Genomic DNA, 20,934 nt, shown 5'->3' on the forward strand with positions numbered 1-20,934 from the left:
CTGCTTTTCAATATGCTCTGTACTACAGGAGCCAAAATGCATCCCAACATAGAATTTTGTTACTTGCATTGAAGACCGTTTTGCTTCAAGCATTAGGAACACTCTAAAGGTTGTAATTAAGATGGTATTATTATGCAGATGACACCACCCTACCCTTATGGCAGAAAGTGAAGAGGAACTAAAAAGCCTCTGATGAAAGTGAAAGAGGAGAGTGAAAAAGTTGGCTTAAATCTCAGCATTCAGAAAAATAAGATCATGGCATCTGGTCCCATCACTTCATGGGAAATAGATGGGGAAACAGCGGAAACAGTATCAGACTTTATTTTTTTGGTCTCCAAAATCACTGCAGATGGTGATTGCAGCCATGAAATTAAAAGACACTTACTCCTTGTAAGGAAAGGTATGACCAACCTAGACAGCATATTAAAAAGCAGAGACATTACTTTGCCAACAAAGGTCCATCTAGTCAAGGCTATGGTTTTTCCTGTGGTCATGTATGGATGTGAGAGTTGGACTGTGAAGAAAGCTGAGCACCGAAGAATTGATGCTTTTGAAGGGTGGTGTTGGAGAAGACTCTTGAGAGTTCCTTGGACTGCAAGGAGATCCAACCAGTCCATTCTGAAGGAGATCAGCCCTGGGATTTCTTTGGAAGGACTAAAGCTGAAACTCCAATACTTTGGCCACCTCATGCGAAGAGTTGAGGAAAAGACTCTGATGGAAAAGACTTTGATGCTGGGAGGGATTGGGGGCAGGAGGAGAAGGGGACGACAGAGGATGAGATGGCTGGATGGCATCACCGACTCGATGGACGTGAGTTTGAGTGAACTCCGGGAGTTGGTGATGGACAGGGAGGCCTGGCGTGCTGCGATTCATGGGGTCGCAAAGAGTCGGATATGACTGAGCGACTGAACTGAACTGAACGGATTCTCACTGAGATATTGTCCCTGAGAATTTTGAAAAGGAAGTCTCTTTAAAATGGGTCAGAAGCCAATTTCTAAGACACATTTAAGGATTTTGGTCTTAGGATTCTATTGCATACCAATGATTTACCAGTATATGAATTTTTTATTTTCGTTTTTTATGGAAGTGGAGTTGATTTACAATGTTAATTTCTGCTGTACAGCAAAATGTTTCTGGTATACATATAAAAACATTTTAAAATATTCTTTCTCATTATGGTTTATCATAGGATACTGAATATAGTTCTCTTTGCTGTGTAGTAGGTCCTTGCTATTAATCTATTCCAGCTGTAATAGCATACCTCTAGCAGCACATGAATTTGAAGTTGGGACTTTGAATTAGTATCTGATCATAGACTTTGTTATTTGAATAGTTGAGTCATATGTAAATATAGAATTCCATGTGAATACATATACTTGTGTTAGAATGCTTGTGATGATTAAGAGAGACAAGAGGCTTTCTTCTTAACCAGGGCTTCACGTTTGGGAAGGCTGGTGAGATTCTCACCACGAGGCTTCGGTTGATGGCTTTTAAAGCGATGCTGAGACAGGTAGGTGTGTGCACCGGAGCAGCTTCTTCCTTTCCTTTCGAGCCTCGCTGTGCTGCCCTCTGTGCCGTGTGCCCCGGGTGTTCGTGCAGGAACTGGTCAGATCCCCGCTAGCTGCTCTAGTCCTTCAGTATCCAAAGACCTCTTAGGGTTTTCATGGGAATAGGCTTAGCTAATGTAATAAATAGGGGCTAGTATGTCCTGACTTTGGGGGCTTATTTTGCAACTCCCTCTATCCACGTGTATACTCTCACTTCAAGGATCTGTCTCTGTTTTCTGGATTCTGTGCAGGCCCTGAGGAGTCACTTGAGACTCCAGGATGCCTTTCAACAAAGGCAACAGTGGTTGGCAGGGTTCTGCCCAACAGTTGACATGACTTACTATGGGCGTCACCAAATGTTGACCATTGAGTTTTGTTTGAGCTCTTCTTCCATGTTAATTCACCTGTTGGTTCACTCAAGCGTCGCTCGCTATGTACCAGATGGTGTGCTGGTCTTTGGGACTATCACATGCATTGTCGGCCCTGTCGGGAGGGTGACAGCTTAGTGCAGGACTTTGTGGGAAGATGTGCAAGCATGAATTCTCTATTTTATAGAGAAGGCTTAAGAGAGGGCCAGAATACTATCCATGTAGTCGACAGGAATTGATGACACTCCGGTTCACAGGAGGGCACAGGGCTCGTATCATATTTTGTGCAAGACTTTTTTCAGTGTCTTTTAAACTGTTTCTATGTAGGGAAAACTATTTTATATGAAACTAAAAGATTCTGTGGATGAGGGGCATATAATGAAAATCACATCTAAGACTTTAAATTTTTAAAATGTATTTATTTATTTATTTTTGGTGGCACCGAGTCTTCATTGCTGTGCAGGCTTTTCTCTAGTTGCTGCAAGAGGGGCCTGCTCTCTGCTTGTGGTGCATGGGCTTCTCATGTTGCGGTGCGCAGACTCTGGGGCACACACGGGCTTCCGTAGTTGTGACTCCCAGACTCCAGAGCACAGGCTCGATAGTTGAGGTGCGCAGGCTTCGTGTTGACCCATGGCATGTGGGATCTTCTTGGACCAGGGATCAAACTCGTCTCCTGCATTGGAAGGTAGACTCTTTACCACTGAGCCACCAGGGAGGCCCTAAGACAGACGCTTTAATCCTTGCTTCAAATAAACAAAACTAAGCATGGTGAGAAACCAGGGCTGATGATCTCATGCCTAGAATTTACAAGAAAGAGCCATGTCCAGCCCAGCTCCACCACCCTTTGTGAGAGGAGTGGCCCCGTCAGGGAGCGGGTGTTGGGAGCACAGGCTGTGAGGAGTGGGTGGATGGACCCGCAGGCACCACGGTCTCAGGTGAAGCTGGTAGCGAGCTCGGTTGCAATCTGGATAAGCCCCGCCCCCACTGCTGTGCTTTCCGGGCACAGCTGGGAGGGGTCCTGTGGGCTCCCAGTGTGTGCTCAGGGCAGGGACCCAGGCTCCCCATCACATGGGAGGTCTCCCCTAAACTCCAACACCCAAGTTCAGAGTGGGTACTTCCTCAGCATTGAGAGTTTGAGCTGTTTCATCCGATTTTTCTCTGCTTGTTTTAATCTGGAACTAAATAAATCTGGAATACATTTAAAGGTGTATTGTGTGCCTTAGGACATGAGCTGGTTTGATGATCATAAAAACAGTACCGGTGCACTTTCTACAAGACTTGCGATGGATGCCTCCCAAGTCCAAGGGGTATGTAGACCTCATTCTACTACTGGTTTTCTTTAACTTGGTTTGGGATAAACATATGGCATAGCTGCCACTGTTAAGCTGCCTCAGCTGCAAGTAACAGAAAACTCAAACTTGCCTGAACAACAAAGAGGAAGGTTAGACTTCAAGGCTGATGGATCCATTGGCTCGCAAGTGTCCACAAGGACCCAGGACTCTGTCTGCTGACTCTGAGCAGCTTTCAGTCCTCAGAATTGGCCTCTCCCTGAGGCTCCTTCCCTTGTGGCCACAAGGTAGCTTCTGGGAGCAACTGGAGCTATAAGCTTCCTTGTTTTTCATCCAGTGAAAGAGAAGGCATACCTGGACCTCAACCACCAAACCAACACCCTTCCTTTAAATCTAATTTAGATTAATTTGGGTTACATACCCAACCCTGAACCAATAACTGGCTCAAGAGGGTGCTGCCCTCTCCCTGGCTTTCGCCCCCAGCCTTGGAGCTGAGGCCTGTTACACAAAACTCATTGCTTCTGCACAATGCAAGGTGTCACCTATGATGTCCCTATGACATCCCTCATTTTCTGATTGGTGGAAACAGTACTTCATCTTTATGAAGGCTTTCCAGGAGATGGTCTCTTAGGATCTGTACCCTTTGCAACTGATGGTCTCTTGGAGCTCATGAACCTCACTTTTATACATGTGAAGCAAACAGGCTTTAAAATGACCAGAGTGTCCAAGGTTTATTTCCTCTTTAAACATTGCCTTCAGGAAAAAGTGTATGTGCCCCATAGCCTCTCCCCAAAGCAGAGCAGTGATGACTTGGTTCTGTGATGCTGAATCCATGTGGTCAGGAAAGGAGTGAGAGTTGAAAGGCACAGACGGAGAATAACCTGCAGAGCCTCCCAAGTGATGCATGAGACTACTTTGGGAACCTGATGTGAAGAGCCAACTCATTAGATGCTGGATAAGATTAAGGACAGGAGGAGAAGGGGGTGATAGAGGACAAGATGGTTGCGTGGCAGCATAGACTCGATAGACATGAGTATGTGCAAATTCTGGGAGATAGTAAACGACAGGGAAGCCTGGCATGCTGCAGTCCATGGGGTCACAAGAGTTGGACACGACTGAGCGACTAAACAATAACAACAATCTTGGGTTTATTGTAATGAAAGAGAGCAAATGTTAGCACAGGCATAAATCCCTGTCTCATGGCTCACAGGTCTGAAACTTAAAATACAGCTCCCTCTCTTCTTTTGCTCATCCAGGCCACTGGGACCAGGTTGGCTCTGATTGCACAGAATACAGCTAACCTTGGAACTGGTATTATCATAGCATTCATCTACGGTTGGCAATTAACCCTTTTGCTGTTATCGGTTGTTCCAATTATTGCTGTATCAGGAATTGTGGAAATGAAATTGCTGGCTGGAAATGCCAAAAGAGATAAAAAGGAACTGGAAACTGCTGGAAAGGTGGGTCAAATAAGGCTTCAGCTGATATAAGTATGGTTGTTAAGACATGGGTTTTATTTGATTGATTTGTTACGACATGCATGTTTTGATAATGTTAGTGCTCTCCACAACTAATAGTGGTCAACACTGAGTATGAAATATCTTACTGTGTCAATGCCTAGAACTTGAAAATGGGATAATTAATGTAAAACTTTTAGCATATAGAAAGTGCTATATTCAGAAAATTTCTGAGTTTTCAGAGTTCATTTTACATTTTACTTTGTACACTGATGCCATTGTTAGGACAAAGGTTACCCCTGTTTTACAGATGAAGAGTCCTTAAAGAAGAGAAATATAAGTGTATTGTTTTAAGTAGACAGTCCTGTTCTTGGTTGTGATTTCTGTAGTTAAGCTAGGCAGCCACCAGAGGGCAGTAATGCTCAGCTTTGTAATGGCAATTGGGCACATGCTTAAACTTGGACCTTACTTTGAGCCAGTTATTGTTCTAAGTATTTATATGTCCCAACTCATCCTCACAAGAATCCTATGAGTCAAGTACTAATGTTTTGCCAATTTTACAAATGCGGAACTCAAGAATGAAACAAGTTAAAGGCATGGCTGGGATTCAAGTCCTGGTCTACTTCAAAGTTCTTTACTATATAGCCTCTTCATATGGGTTTAAATGTGTCTAAACCTACATTTTATTTACACATACATGTATTTAAATGTAAGTGTAGACAACAACCAGGAATTTTTTTACCCTTATGTAAACAGTATGCTACATTGAAACATTAAGAGGTGAAGAAATAGTGAAGACTGTGATGTAGTTTCTATAGCACAGCATTTGCAAAACCTTTTCACAGACAATACTGCCTAGGCCTTAATACAGTTATGGTTACTCGAGGTGGGGCAGATAGCATGTCTCGCTCATGGGGAAGAAGGGCAGTCAGCATGATTCCCAGCCTGCAGCTCTCAGGTATCCAGAGTCCTGGAAGACCCCCTTGGCTGCTGGCCGTGCCTCCTTTATGGCGTCATTTCCTTGTTTCGTTTGTCACCACTAAACACCATCCCATAGTGTTTGTCTCCTTTCTCCTGAACCCTACTGCTTTTCACATTTCAGAAGGGAAATTGTCAGTAGGTAGAATGAAGATCATTTTTTCTTAGACCAGTTACATGGAAGAAAACATCTTGAATCTAGTTAATAGAGCCTTACTTCTGTTAAAAATGGCTAATGACATTGAGAGTTGCCAGAGTTTTCTGGCAGGAGCAGGGCTGTTAGAATGGAACAGCTCGGCGAACAAAACGCCACCCTTGATCATCCGTCCTGGCCTTGTAACCGCTCATTATATCATACTGGAGAAGATCCCCCACTTCTCTGGCCTTCAGTTTTCACTTATATAATGTGAGAAATTGTACCAGATAATGTCCCAGGTTCCTTTCAGCTACTACTCTGTTGTTTCAGGGATAAGAGGATGAACAACTCACATTGACCAGTCTGAAATATTTTTAGTAGCTACTTTAACCTAATAAGGGTTTTTTTGTTGTTGTTGTTGTTTTAATGAGAGGTTAGAAATTGTAAATGTTAATTATCAGCAATTCAATCATATTTAAATTTGGTTTACTCTGTCAACTCCTGATTAACCCAAAATGAGGGTTAGAAAGGTCTTGGAATTTCTGCCCCCCCCCCTCCCCCCCCGGCCTTCTGCTCTTCTGCCACATCACTGGTTTTTTTTTTTTTTTTTAAAGTTTTCATTGACCTATGTGCAGATTAGTCATGGTTCAGGAACATGGGGACTTGGGATAATTTCCCATTTTCATTTTCCAAAAAAGGCTTAGCAATGAGGGTGCTGGTTGCTGGACTGGGAAGAGGGGAAGGAGGCTGTTTAGTCACCCTCTTGACTCAGGCCCTGCCTGCCGACTGAGATAAGGCCTACTGAACCAGCATGAATCCTCGAACCACTTAATCCAGGGACCAGAAAATGAGAAGTTGAGTGAAAATCCTAACAACTAGTTTCTCCTTGTGTAAATTACAAAGCAGGGAAAGTAGAAGAGCATAATGGGTTAAGAGCAGGGACTTGGCATCAAATAGCCTGGTAGGGAATCCTGTCCCACCTACTCATGAACTCTGGAGCCTTAGGCAAGTCACTTCTCTGCTCTGTGCCTTGGCTCCTCACCTGTGCAAACAGGAATAAGAACACGGACCTCACAGGGTTGTCACGTGAGGTAATATCTGGCACAGAATAAAAGCCAATCTGCATTCTCTATTCTGGGGCTTCCAAGGTGGTTCAGCAGTAAAGAATCCACCTGAAATTTGGGAGATGCAGGAGATATGGGTTTGATCCCTGGATTGGAAAGATTCCCTGGAGGAGGAAATGGCAACCCACTCCAGTATTGTTGTCTGGGAAATCCCATGGACAGAGGAGCCAGGCGGGCTACAGTCCATGGGGTTGCACAGAGTCAGACATGACTGAGCACGTTCTCTATTCCAGCTGTGATTACTGCTAGATGTTTCATTTATAATAAAGATAAAAGGCTCTTCAGCTTGAAGTATTGAATATCTTTCTTTCATCAGGTTCCAGAAGCTGAGAACTGAGATAAAAGTCTCCAACCTAAGATTTCATTTTAGATTTTTATCTCATGCTCCTTGTGCCAATGGTTTAGATGAATCAACTGCAGAACTCTGATTTAAGCTAAATAGCAGAGTCACCGACAATTAACTTTAGTCAGGGGTGGTTTAGCTGTCACAATCAGAAAACCGCTCTGGCAGGTTTGGGTCAAAGGGTTTGCTATAAGGACATGCAGGAGTGTGGGGAACACAGACAGCTGATGGTAACTGCAGGGTCCCCAGCGGCTCCTCTCTTAGAGCCACTAGCTCTCTCATCTCTGAGTCTGTCTACACATTTGTTCTGTTCCTCAGTTGCTGAATATTTGGCCAGCTTCCTACACATGCCCTGGTGACCTTAACCTCTGTATCTGCAGGGCCTCCCAAGTCACAGAGTTGCCTTCAAGTGCAGAAACTAAATCCAAGTGGCCTAAATCAGTCAGATGTCTGTCCTGGTTTCATCATTAAGGCCAGGTCATGGTGTTTGCAACTGGAATGTTCTCAAACGAGGATAAGCATTTTCTTTCCGAAGCAGTGTACCTTAGGGAAGAAATGATTGCACCTTCAGTAGGCCCTTAGAAATCACTTGGGGTTTCTCAGGTGGCTCAGTGGTAAAGAACCCCGCCTGCCAACACAGAAGACTCAGTCCCTGAGTTCGGGAGATCCCCTAGAGGAGGAAATGGCAACCCACTCCAGTATTTTTGCCTGGAGAATCCCATGGTTAGAGGAGCCTGGCAGGCTACAGTCCATGGGGTCGCAGAGAGTCGGACACGACTGAAATGACTTAGCATGATTATCTCTTCTAAGATCCTTACCCTATAAAGAAAGCAAAGTCACAGAGGGGTTGGACTAAAGCCAGTCAAGTAACTGCCTGGTGGCAAGGCTGGGAAGAGAATTAGGTTTCATGTCCAGACCACTGTTCTTGCCCTAAGCTGATCTGAGTCTCAGCATAGGGCATAGGAAGGCTTGCCCACCATACATAAGAGCACAACCAGTGGTGCTTTGAAGATGCCCCGGGATTCTCACAGAGCTTGTCATGAATAACACATTATGACCGTGCTCTACAAACTGAAGGAACTGAAAACTCATCAATGCAAGCTTTGGAGTTCTTTGGACCAAGCCCTGAGACTTATTTATATATAATATATTATATATATAATAAATACATGTATATTTATTATTTATTTATTTCAGAAGTATTATTATTTATTATTTCAGAAGTAAAAACCCCACTTCTAATCAAGGTCTGTTCTATGTTACAGATTGCAACAGAGGCAATAGAAAATATTAGGACAGTTGTATCCTTGACCCAAGAAAGAAAATTTGAATCCATGTATGTTGAAAAATTGTATGGAGCTTACAGGTAATGAGCATATGATTGTTACTAAGAACCTTGTATTACTGATTGCAATTTTTAGGCCGAATTTTTGATTGCAGTTTTTATTGCTGCTGTAAACAATGATAAGATTATAAGGATGACCTTTTTTCAATAATTATCTCACTGAAAACAAGTAATTTTTTGATGCAGTTGGACTATAGGATTGGATTTTTACATCTCTTATAAAAATAGTACAGTTGGGTCTCTGAGAGCTAACAGGAACAGAGGGCTGCACAAGTACTTTTTTTGTTTTTTTACCAGTGCAGGCAACATAAACAACCCATCTGGTGATTCAGGGTAAATATTCTTTTAGGCAGTTGCTCAAGCCTTTATTTTCTTTGGATTGTGTAAGATTAAACCAAAGATGAGACTTGCTTTGGGGTTAAAGTGTTTCCCTTGTTCTCTGGATGAGGGCCAGATCCATCCTATCCTGAAAACAAAGACACACAGTCTGTTTCTCTCGTTTATTTTTGAGCAACTCAACAAACCTCCAGCATCTGTTTGCCACTTGTTTCCAACTAGGGCCCATTCTCATGAATGGATATATTTTAGCACTAACAGAACCGAACACAAGCTGAATCACAACTTTGTGGACTAGAACAGTGGTTTTGAACACTTACATATTTGGACAGAGATAGTTGTGAATTTCTCAGTGTATCCACCTTCTTAGTTATGCATACTTCACATAGTGACATTTTTCTGTCCCTTTGATGTTTGACATACATGTCAGGAGCGCTGTAAATTGTTCAGTACCATTAAGTATTGTAATACTATGCTTACAGCACAGAAGTTATACTTTGTATAGCCAAATAAGTAATACTTTTAATTTTCCCTCTTGCCAAGTGCCTTCCTTCTAATCTGAAAGTAAATGAATTACTATTCTTTTGGAGGATTTATAATAATGAAGTGTAATAAAGTAGCGAAACTACTAGAGGAAAGCATGAGGTCTAATTAGAAATGGTGTAGAACAAATTGTGTTTGGGCTGGTGGGATCCAGTTCCAGGAAGAAGTTCTGGTGTGCCTATGTGGACCTCACTGACCCTACTTTTCCGAATCCAAAACAAGAACAGACTATAATCCAAAACATAAAAGACTATAACTAGTCACAGAAGACGAGATAATAATATTAGACAATCGAATTTAGACAACTCAAACTTTAGTCTTAACTCTGACATCCTTTATTTTTGACACAATAATCATGTTTATACCATGTGTTGAATGTCTGAATTACTAGATATTCATGTGTAATAAGAATAGCAACTATCATTTGAACATTCTCTGTGAGCTAGGCACTGTGCTAGACATTCATATCGTCTATTTAGATCTCAAAGCGGTTTTGTATATCCTGGTCATCCCCCTCTTACAAATCAGAAAACTGATATATAGAGAGGTTAAATCAACCTCCTCTGATTATAACTGGGAGCAGAATTTAACGGGTAGACTAAAGTTAGAAGATGTGCTGTTTGTATAACCCAGTGTTAAAGAGGCTGAAGAGATGGTTACAGATATATTAATTTGCTTTTCAGGAATTCTGTGCGGAAGGCACATGTCTATGGGATTAGTTTTAGTATTTCACAAGCATTTATGTATTTTTCCTATGCTGGTTGTTTTCGATTTGGTGCCTATCTCATCGTAAATGGACACATGCGCTTCAGAGATGTTATTCTGTAAGTAATCTTTTAAATTTATTGAGATTATTCCATAACAGAGCTTCAGTAGGTCTATTCAAAACTTTGTAGTAGACTGAAAAACTAATTTATGATGAAGCCACAGAGTTGAATCTACTCTAGAAATTGGATGTTGTCAGTACTCCAAGGATAGTTTCATTTATCGAATGGACTGAAGTCAACCAAGCTAGTGAACACGATCATAAACCAGACTTCTAGTAATACATAGGACAGGAGGATAGCCGGTATTCTCAATGTGGAAATAAAACATAGTTAGAAAACTGCGAGAGGTTAAATAGCTTACCATTTATGGGCAACCAAAGATGGCCTTGCCAGTGGGATAGGAATGCATGACTGAAATCTGGGAAAGACTCTCTTCCCTAACCAGACCTGGGATGACCCTGCCCACTCTTGCCTCTTAGCCTTCCTATTGTCTTAGTTTCCAAGGCTAACCAATGGTCTTTCAAAATATGCCAAATACATTCAATTAGGTTGCAGTCTAGTCTTGCCAAGGGGAAGCTATTCTTTTAAGATCACTTGGGATATTTCTGGTGTGATGGGATGATTTTTAAAGCAGTAGCAAACAACTTTAAAAAAAAAAAAAACAGGGTCAAGACAGACAAAGCAAAAGAGTTTACAAGCTGTTCTTCTGTTTTCATCCAAAATTAAAATAACCATGAAAAAGGAATATATATCTTTGCATCAGTCAGGATCCTAGCAGGGACAAATGGTCTTAACAAAGTACGGGGTCTCTCTAATTAGGAGAGTAGCATTGACATATATAAATGACCATGTATAAAATAGATAGCTAGTGGGAGGCTGCTGTATAGCACAGGGGGCTCAGCTCGGTGCTCTGTGATGATCTAGAGGGGAGGGATGGGGTGGAGGAGGGAGCTCAAGAGGGAGGGGATATATGTATACATTGTTGTACAGCAGAAACTAACACAACATTGTAAGGCAATTATCCTCCAGTTAAAAAAATTAAGGGTCTATTTTTAAAGGTGTGAGATGTATAACCCAGCAGCAGTGCCTAGCTAGGAACCACCAAGATGTTACTTAAGCCTAAAGGGCAAGAAGAGGGAGGGATTTTCAGAACCCAGCATGCGGTGTTGGGGGGAACACCACAACTGTCCACCGCAACACATGCCAACACAACACATGCCCTGGCCCCTCTCCTCCAGCCTCCATCCCTGCTTTGCTGGTCCTTGCCAAACGCCATCAGGAGCCAGAGGAGCAGGAAACTTTTTGATGCAGACCCTGTAGGTCAGCCTCCAAGGCACAGAGGAAGGAGGATGGCGTCAGGTAGAGATGGAGAGTGGAAAGTGGTTTCAGAGAGACAGATGCAAACAGCCAGTTGGGAATTACCACTCGGAGTATGCATACTGTCTAGAAAAATACTATCGAAGAAATTGGGCCTGCTTTTGAAAGCTGTCTTATTTTTATCTTTAAAATGTTAAATTCTGGGTAATTGAAAGATAGCCTTTAAAGTCTTTCATACTAAGGCTGCATTGCAGGCTCTATAGGAAAGCCAGGCAGCTAGCTATGGGTGAGCTGTTCATCTCTCTTTGGAAATTTGATTTTTGGTAATCAGCCTTCTCAGGTATTTACATGAATACTCTACCCACCATCCCCAGCCTCGTGTACTTAAAACACACTTTAATAATTAGGTTTATACTTTGCTGCACAGCAATAATTAACGCAATCTTGTAAAATCAACTATACTTCAATTTTTTAAAAAGAATTTAAAAATAGAAAAAAATTAACTTACAAACCAAAACAAGAAGCCAAGTGCCATGATACCTAGTCCAGAATTATCTAATCTGTATCAGGGTACAGAAGCAAAGCAGAGAAGATTCAGTGCATGGAGTTTGATTCAATTTGATTCAGGTTTTTTCAAGCTTGTGGAACTTCAGTCTCACTTATTTGAATGTAGCTCAAAGAGACAATACAAACAGCTTAAAAAAAAACAAAACACCTTAGAAGTTCGGGGGAAATTTTTTTTAAGTTCTTCATTATTATTAGAGATCTTCCTACACTCCTCTTTCTTTGGGGAGCTCTGATGCCAGAAGTAAATAGCTTTGTAAATGGCACTAATTGTAAAGAACCCACCTGCCAATGCAGGAGACATTAAGGGATGCAGTTTCGATCCCTGGGTCAGGAAGATCCCCTGGAGGAAGGCACAGCAATCCACTCCAGTATTCTTGCCTTGAGAATCCCATGGACAGAGGAGTCTGGTGGGCTATGGGGTCACAAAGAGTCGGACATGACTGGGCGACTGAGCATGCACATGCAGATCTCAGAATCTTTAGTTCTTCCTAGATGTTATCATCCATATCCATTCTTTTAACTGGAGAATAGACCTTTGGTTAAGACGATTGCTTTTTGAGGGTTGTAGCAATAGATGTTTTACTTATAAGAGAAAAGCTGTTTGTAGTAGAGGCTTATTTTGCCTAATAAGAATTCTTTAAGCATGGTGCCGATGATTATTGTTTGCCAGTGGAGAGGTGGGGAGTGGGGGTGTGGGAGCCACTGTCTGGAGGTCAGGGCTGTAGAGTCAGGAGGAAGTCTCGCTCCTGATCTGGTCCTGATCAAGTCCCTTCAGCACCCAGAGCTCCAGTTCCCTCAACTCTAAACAGGGTATGCAGCTAATCAGTAGAATTACCTGAGAATTATCAGTAGAATTATCACAACTCGGATTCTCTGATCAGGAACTTCTGGAGAGAAAAGGACTTTACAAAGTTCCATGAAATCCAGGAAATGAGAAGTCCTGAAGGAAGTCAGAGCATGCTTAGTTGTGTCCAACTCTTTGTGACCCTATGGACTGCCATACGCCAGGCTTCCCTGTCCTTCAGTATCTCCCAGAGTTTGCTCAAGTTCATGTCCATTGAGTCGGTGATGCCATCCAACCATCTCATCCTCCGTCATCCCCTTCTCCTCCTGCCCTCTGTCTTTGCCAGCATCAGGGTCTTTGCCAATGAGTCAGCTCTTTTATATAAACTAATTTTCAAAATTCCTCTGCTTCCATCTAGGGTGTTCTCAGCGATTGTGTTGGGCGCCGTGGCTCTAGGACATGCTAGTTCCTTTGCTCCAGACTATGCTAAAGCCAAGCTGTCTGCAGCCCACTTATTCAAGCTGTTTGAAAGACAACCTCTGATTGACAGCCACAGTGAAGAAGGCCTGAGGCCCGTGAGTTCCTTGCTGTCTCATGAGCACTTGGTTAATTTTTTCCTCAAGGTTTTCTGTCTGCTAGACCATGTCGGCTGGAAAAAAAGAAAAAAAGCACAGTGTGAGAGTTGTGAGTTAAGTTTTATTTGGGGCAAAATGAGGCCAATAGCCAGGAGACAGCACCTCAGATAGCTCTGAGAGACTGCTCCAAAGAGGTGGGGGGAACGTCAGTATTCCATTTGATTTTACTGAAGGGGGTACCTGCCGTCAGGCACATATTTTGGCAGAGGTTTTCTGCTAGTCACAAGTAACAGATGTCTCTGCTAATGATTTTAGTGCTTTTCTAGTTATGAGATGATGCAAGAAACTGGGTTCATAAAATTCTCTCCTGAAAATGTCTGTCTGCTGGCCTGTTCTGCCAGTGTTTTCCCAGAGCATAGGGTGCCTCATTCCTGATCTCTGCCCTGAACTCCTTTCAGGGGGTGTTGAAGGTCAGCGGCTGCAGCAGTTTGTGGCTTAGCCCTTGTAGATGAGAGGCAGATGTCAAGTGGCAATCGTAACCGCAGGATACATTTGTAGTGATTACGCTGACATTGACTTCACTAGCTTTGTGATGGTTACAGGGCCAATAATATTTGGCCAACTTTCCTGGCATTTTCAAATTTCATAGGGGGTTGCAAGGATTCTGAAGTTGAGCACATCAAAAGTAAAAAAAAAACAACCACCAAATATCCAGATGTACTAGAACTAAATAATTTCCATGAAAATTGAATCATCTGCAGGGAAGGTATGTGGCTTTAATACTGTGAGTAACTGCATTAGCAATTTGGCTTTCATCACCTACTATAATGCTGCTGCTGCTGCTAAGTCGCTTCAGTCGTGTCCGACTCTGTGCGACCCCATAGACAGCAGCCCACCAGGCTCCTCTGTCCCTGGGATTCTCCAGGCAACTGGAGTGGGTTGCCATTTCCTTCTCCACCTAGTATAATGACTGTGTTATAAATGGTAAGATGGCTACTTTATTCAGTGTAGGAGGATAAAATTACTGCACCAAGTGAATGAGTTAAAGAGGCCGCAGGGCTTGAGTTAAGGGCTATCCACCAAGACTGCTCTAAATCCCCACCCCTTTGAGCCTTGAGCCATTGACTTGGCTTCTGCTGCAAAATTATCATTTGGGAACACTAAGTATTTGTCTTCAGTTACCCAGAAATTTTGAGTTTAGACAACAACACTACAACTCTCTTTACTCTAACCTGAACCCCTGGTTCCCATATTCATTTTGTATATATAACAACTCTAAAATATGACTCTCTTTAACCTGTAGCCCTGGTTCCCATCTTCATTTTATAACAACTTGCTACCAATACTAACTGGTGCTACTACTTGTACTGAACACAGATTTTATGTGACCCTGCTGTAGTGTCTGTTAAAGCCTCCTTGAATTTATACTTTTTATTCCAATGATTTATCAGACTAATTATAAGAGCAATATAAACATACCTATTTTTTAGGATAAGTTTGAAGGGAATGTGACACTTAATGAAGTTGTGTTCAACTACCCCACCCGGCCAAATGTGCCTGTGCTTCGGGGGCTGAGCCTGGAGGTGAAGAAGGGCCAGACGCTGGCCCTGGTGGGAAGCAGCGGCTGCGGGAAGAGCACGGTCGTCCAGCTCCTGGAACGATTCTATGATCCCTTGGCTGGCACAGTGGTGAGCATGCTTTCTGACATCAGTTCAGTTCAGTTCAGTTGCTCAGTCATGTCCGACTCTTTGCGACCCCATGAATCGCAGCACGCCAGGCCTCCCTGTGCATCACCAACTCCCAGAGTTCACTCAAACTCACATCCATTGAGTTGGTGATGCCATCCAGCCATCCCATCCTCTGTCGTCCCCTTCTCCTCCTGCCCCCAATCCCTCCCAGCATCAGAGTCTTTTCCAGTGAGTCAACTCTTCGCGTGAGGTGGCCAGAGTACTGGAGTTTCAGCTTTAGCATCATTCCTTCCAAAGAAATCCCAGGGCTGATCTCCTTCAGAATGGACTGGTTGGCTCTTCTTGCAGTCCAAGGGACTCTCAAGAGTCTTCTCCAACACCACAGTTCAAAAGCATCAATTCTTCGGCACTCAGCTTTCTTCACAGTCCAACTCTCACATCCATACATGACCACAGGAAAAACCATAGCCTTTCTGAGATCAGTAACCTGATTTAAGGCACTATCGGGCAAGACCTATAATCTTAATGAAAAAATGACCCCATTCTGTGGATCCCAAACTGGTGCCCACAGTCAGACAAATATATGGGGACAGTCGGGTAGAATATCTGGAACTGAGTGGAGTTCAGAAAGGACTGTGGCAGATTCATTTAGATATTTGGCAAAACTAATACAATTTTGTAAAGTTTAAAAATAAAATAAAATTAAAAAAAAAAAGGAAGGACTGAGTATGACGTTGATCTCTACCCCACCCTGGACTCTTTGCACCAGCCGGATCCCCCTGCGTGAACATACATTCGCTTCCTGGGTTATAAAGGTAACCACACACTCCTGCCAGAGTTCTAAGCAGATTTCCAGACTCCCCTCCCTTCTGCTTGGCCATCTCTCTAACCCTGAACTTAAGGCTCTCTTTGATCCTTACCTCCAGGCCTCTAATATTTGGCTTTTAGCATTGATGTTGTTGGTGTCTAATCCCTGGCCCTCTTCGAGCGGAAGTGTGGCTCTTACCAATAATGCCTGCATCTCCCATTACCTTGGGATGGTACCCACCGACCTGGCCCAGGGAACCAACCCGTGTAGACAGTCACCAGAACGTTAAACCTTCTTGAGTTGTTTCTTTGGGGGAAAAATCTTACGTTTCCACTGTTACAATTACTATGAAGATATGAATATGGGCAAACCAGCTCAACAGTGCTCTGCAGATATGCTGTGCTAATCCTCCGGTGGGGCTTTCTTTCTTAAAAGGCCAAGACTAGTTGGACTCGTGTATTTCTTCACCGTGTCCTTTGCATTGTGGAAGCTGTTTCCTCACTTAGCACATCACAAGGCTCCTCTAAAAGCATCAGGCCTCCTGCTTCCAACAAACAAAAAATAAAACCACCATCAAAGATAAAGATCCTACTCTTGAGCTTGTCCACTTTCAGCTGAGCTCTTGTCCTTGTGTGTTAGTCACTCAGTCCTGTCCAACTCTGTGAGCCCATGGACTGTAGCCCCCAGGTTCTTCTGTCTGTAGAATTTTCCAGGAAAGAATACTGGAGTGGGTTCCCATTCCCTTCTCCAGGGGATCTTCTCGACCCAGGGATTGAACTCCAGTCTCCTGCATTGGCAGGCAGATTCTTTGCCATCTTAGCCAACAGTTAGGGTAGGTAAAGACTGCTAGTTCTCAGGGGAAAGAGAGGTGAGGTGGGTAAGACAGGAGATACCAGCTTTCAGAATGTGGGGCCCTGCTACTGATCTGCTTTTCTTCCTGGTGTGCCTGGAGAAGGGGCACCGTGTCAAGGTGAAAGGTCAGAGCTGATCAGGCGACAGCAGATATAAGTAGGACACTGCATTGCTTGCTTCTTTTTTTTTTTTAATTAATTGGCTCAGACGGTTAAGCGTCTGTCTACAATGTGGGAGACCAGGGTTCGATCCCTGGGTCGGGAAGGTCCCTGGAGAAGGAAATGGCAATCCACTCCAGTACTATTGCCTGGAAAGTCCCATGGAAAGAGGAGCGTGGTAGGCTACAGTCCATGGGGTCACAAAGAGTCGGACACTACTGAGCAGTCTTCACCATAATTTTAATTGGAGGCTAATTACTTTACAATATTGTGGTGAAGGCAGAGGATGGTACACTTGCCTGGATGAAGGCAGACAGGAACAGAGAGAGTAATGTGGAAAGACAGGGCCAAATGTGCTACCGTTTTCCCAGGTAGAATAAGAAAGGGATGGCTGAGTTGCCATAAAAAAAAAATCTTTTTGTTGGCTGTGTGGGTCTTACAGGCTCTTACAGTGTAAGAGCTGACAGGCGGTGAGGCGTGGTATTTCACAAGCTGCCGATGTCCATGTACCACAGTCTCTTAGTAACATACTGCTCAGTTTTGTTGTTGTTGTTGAAGTCCTTCTTACAGTTTGTGGGGTTTGGTTTTCAGCTTCTAGATGGTCACGAAGCAAAGAAACTCAACATCCAGTGGCTCAGAGCCCAACTTGGAATCGTGTCCCAGGAGCCCATCCTGTTTGACTGCAGCATTGCCGACAACATTGCCTATGGCGACAACAGCCGGCCGGTAACCATGCCTGAAATTGTGAGCGCCGCCAAAGCAGCCAACATCCATCCTTTCATTGAGACCTTGCCCCACGTAAGTGAGCTGGTGACTTCCTGGATGAGGTCGGAATCAACTGCAGACCGTTGTTCCTCCTCCAGCAGGTCCCCAAGTTGGCCTCTGTACTAGCACTGTGACCTTGGACTACATACTGAAGTCCATACCAAGTTTCCTTATTGGTAAATGGAAATATTAGTTGTGGTGTTTATCTTGTACCAATGTCATGGAAAGCAAGTGAGGCAATTGTTAAGTCACCTCGAACTGTTTGCTATGGGCTGCATTCGGACTATAGCTGTTTGCTTTATCCCTTATGGCACTTTTTTAATGAAACATTTTATTTCGAGGTAATTATAGATTCACATGCAGTTGTAAGGAATATGGAGATCATATGTACCTTTGACCTAGTTTTCTCCAATGACATCTTGCAAAAGTGATAAGAGTACTGCAACCATGATGCGAATTTGATACAGCCCACTGACCTTATTCAGAATTTGCCGGTTTTGCTTGTATCCATTTGTACACGTGTATTTAGTTCTCTTCACTTTTATTGCATGTGTAGACTCATATCCACTGCTCCAGTCAGGATATGGAACGTTTTCATCACCACAGATTCCTCATGTTACCTTTCTGTAGACACACCCCTCCTTCTTACTCTCACTCTCCACAACCCCTGGCAACAAATAACTGTTCTCCATTTGTGTCCTACTTTCAGAATGTTATATAACTACATGAGATTAGCATTTTTCAACTGTAAATCCCTGAAGCTCTTGGGTGTTGACTGTAGTTCATGCCTTTTTATTACTGAATCAGATGGATATATGGTCTGGATCGCCTTTTAAAATTTTTTATTGGGGTATAGTTGGTTTACAGTGTTGTGTTAGTTTCAGGTATACACAAAGTGAATCATATATATATATGATTATACATTATGTATATGTGTGTCTCCACATACACCCAACTTTAGGATTCTTTTCCCATAGAGGCCATTACAGAGTATTGAGCAGAGTTCCATGTGCTGTCCAGTAGGTCATAATTAGTTCTCTCTTTTACATATATAGTGGAGTGCATCTGTCAACCCCAGTCTCCTAATTGAACATCCTCCTCCCCATTCCTCCCTGGTAACCATGTTTGTTTTCTACATCTGTAACTCTATTTCTGTTTTGCAGAGAAAAGAGAATGCTCCTATCACTGTTGGTGGAAACGTCAATTGGTGCAACCACTATGAACAGTATGGTGGTTCCTTAAACTAGAGCTACTGTATGACCTGCAGCTTTTTAAACTAGTCACCTATTGAAGCGTATTGAGGTTGTTTCCAGTTGGGCTTTTTAGAGTAAAGCTGCTATAAGTATTTGTGTACAGGTTTTAGTGTGAACCTGAATTTTATTTCTCTGGGATAAATGCCCAGGAGTATAACTGCTAGACCATATGGTGATTGGTTGTTTAATTTTATAAGAAATGGCTAAACAGTTTTCTAAAGTGGTGTTGCCATTTCACATTCCCACCAGCAGGGATGAGGGATATAGTTTCTTTGAATCTTTGCCAGCATTTGCTGTTGCAACTTTTTTTTAAACCATCCTGATAGGTACACAGTAATATCTTATTGTGATTTTAATTTGCATTTCCTAATGGCAGAGGATGTTGAACATTTCTTATATAGTTATTTGCCATCTATATTTCCTCTGTGATGAAATGTCTTTTCATGTATTTCATGTAAAAATGCCTATTTTCTAATTGGATTGTTTTTTACTGTTGAGTGTTGACAGATTTTTATGTTCTACTTACTAGTAAGTCCTTTGTTGGAAATGTAGTTTCCAAATATTTTCTCCTGGTTTATAGTTTTAATTTTTTTCATCCTTTTAACAGGGTCTTTTGCAAAGCTTAAGTTTTTAATTTTGATGAGGTCCAAGTTCATCCTTTATTTCCTTTTACAGATTGTGCTTTTGATGTCAAGTCTGAGAACTCTTTGTCTAGGCCTTGGTCCTAAAGATTTTCTCCACTATTTTCTAAATTTATGGTTTTACAATTTACTTTTCACTATCCACTTTGAGTTAATTTTGTCATAAGGCTGTTTTTCTTTAGTGTTTTATTTCTTTGGAGAGGATCTGTACTCTCCAATTTCCAGTCCCCAACACTCCCTATTTATTACCTCATTTAGCTGCTATCCTCGTTAGTATATAGTGTATATATATTATATAGAGATATATATCCTCGTTAGCTGCCATCCTCATTAGTATAGTGGTGAGTATCCCTGCCTGTTGCACTGGAGACCGGGGTTTGAGTCCCCGACGGGCAGGCAACACAACCTTGGGGATTCCCTGGTGGCTCAGATGGTAAAGTGCCTGTCTGCAATGCGGGAGACCTGGCTTTGATCCCTGGGTTGGGAAGATCCCTTGGAGAAGGAAACAGCAGCCCACTCCAGTACTCTTGCCTGGAAAATCCCATGGACGGAGGAGCCTGGTAAGCTACAGTCCATGGGGTCGCAAGAGTCAAACACGACTGAGCGACTTCACTTTACTTTAGCTGCTGTGACTATAGCCAAATTGCAGTGAAATCAATACGGATTTGAAAACTAAGGTAAGAATTCAGTGACACAATTTTCTGTTAAAAGTAATTTAATCTTATATTGCGTGCTATGTATGTATTTTTTTGTCTTGATTACAAATTCCTTAAGGGCAAGAACAGAGGCAGATTCATATTTATACTTCCCACAGTTCTACCATAACAGGTAGTCAGTAAATATTTAAGTGAATGAATGAATTTAAAAAAGAATAAATTAGGCTCTGTATGGGTCACGTGAATATTTTAAATTAATAATGTTGAACATTGACATGTAACCATTTTAGGACTCCAGTGACAGCAGATGAGGCTTCCCTGGTGGCTCAGATGGTAAAGAATCTGCCTGCAATGCAGGAGTGAAAGAAAGTGTTAGTTGCTCTGTTGTGTTCGACTCTTTGTGATCATTTGGGTTGTAGCCCACCAAGCTCCTCTGTCCATGGAATTCTCCAGGCAAGAATATTGGAGTGGGTAGCCAGTCCCTTCTCCAGGGGATCTTCTGACCTCAGGATGGAACCCAGGTCTCTTGCATTACAAGCAGATTTTTTTTTTACTGTTGAGCCACCAGGGAAGCCCATGCAATGCAAGAGACTTCAATCCCTGGGTTGGGAAGATCTCCTGGAGAAGGGAACTGATG

The 20,934-nt window shown here is 42.7% G+C and overlaps 1 protein-coding gene across 1 annotated transcript in view; it reads left to right on the top strand.

The window, feature by feature from the left end:
- Nucleotides 1-20,934, top strand: part of ABCB4 (ATP binding cassette subfamily B member 4) — a 73,050-nt gene that overhangs the window by 50,029 nt on the left and 2,087 nt on the right. The window contains exons 20-27 of the mRNA XM_055589638.1: nucleotides 1,433-1,510; nucleotides 3,139-3,222; nucleotides 4,461-4,664; nucleotides 8,508-8,608; nucleotides 10,150-10,290; nucleotides 13,320-13,476; nucleotides 14,967-15,164; nucleotides 17,574-17,780. Coding sequence (XP_055445613.1) covers nucleotides 1,433-1,510; nucleotides 3,139-3,222; nucleotides 4,461-4,664; nucleotides 8,508-8,608; nucleotides 10,150-10,290; nucleotides 13,320-13,476; nucleotides 14,967-15,164; nucleotides 17,574-17,780 — 1,170 coding nt within the window. The remainder of the gene's footprint in view (nucleotides 1-1,432; nucleotides 1,511-3,138; nucleotides 3,223-4,460; nucleotides 4,665-8,507; nucleotides 8,609-10,149; nucleotides 10,291-13,319; nucleotides 13,477-14,966; nucleotides 15,165-17,573; nucleotides 17,781-20,934) is intronic.

The sequence above is a fragment of the Bubalus kerabau genome, chromosome 8 (genome assembly GCF_029407905.1).
Source record: "Bubalus kerabau isolate K-KA32 ecotype Philippines breed swamp buffalo chromosome 8, PCC_UOA_SB_1v2, whole genome shotgun sequence".
NCBI lineage: Eukaryota > Metazoa > Chordata > Mammalia > Artiodactyla > Bovidae > Bubalus > Bubalus kerabau.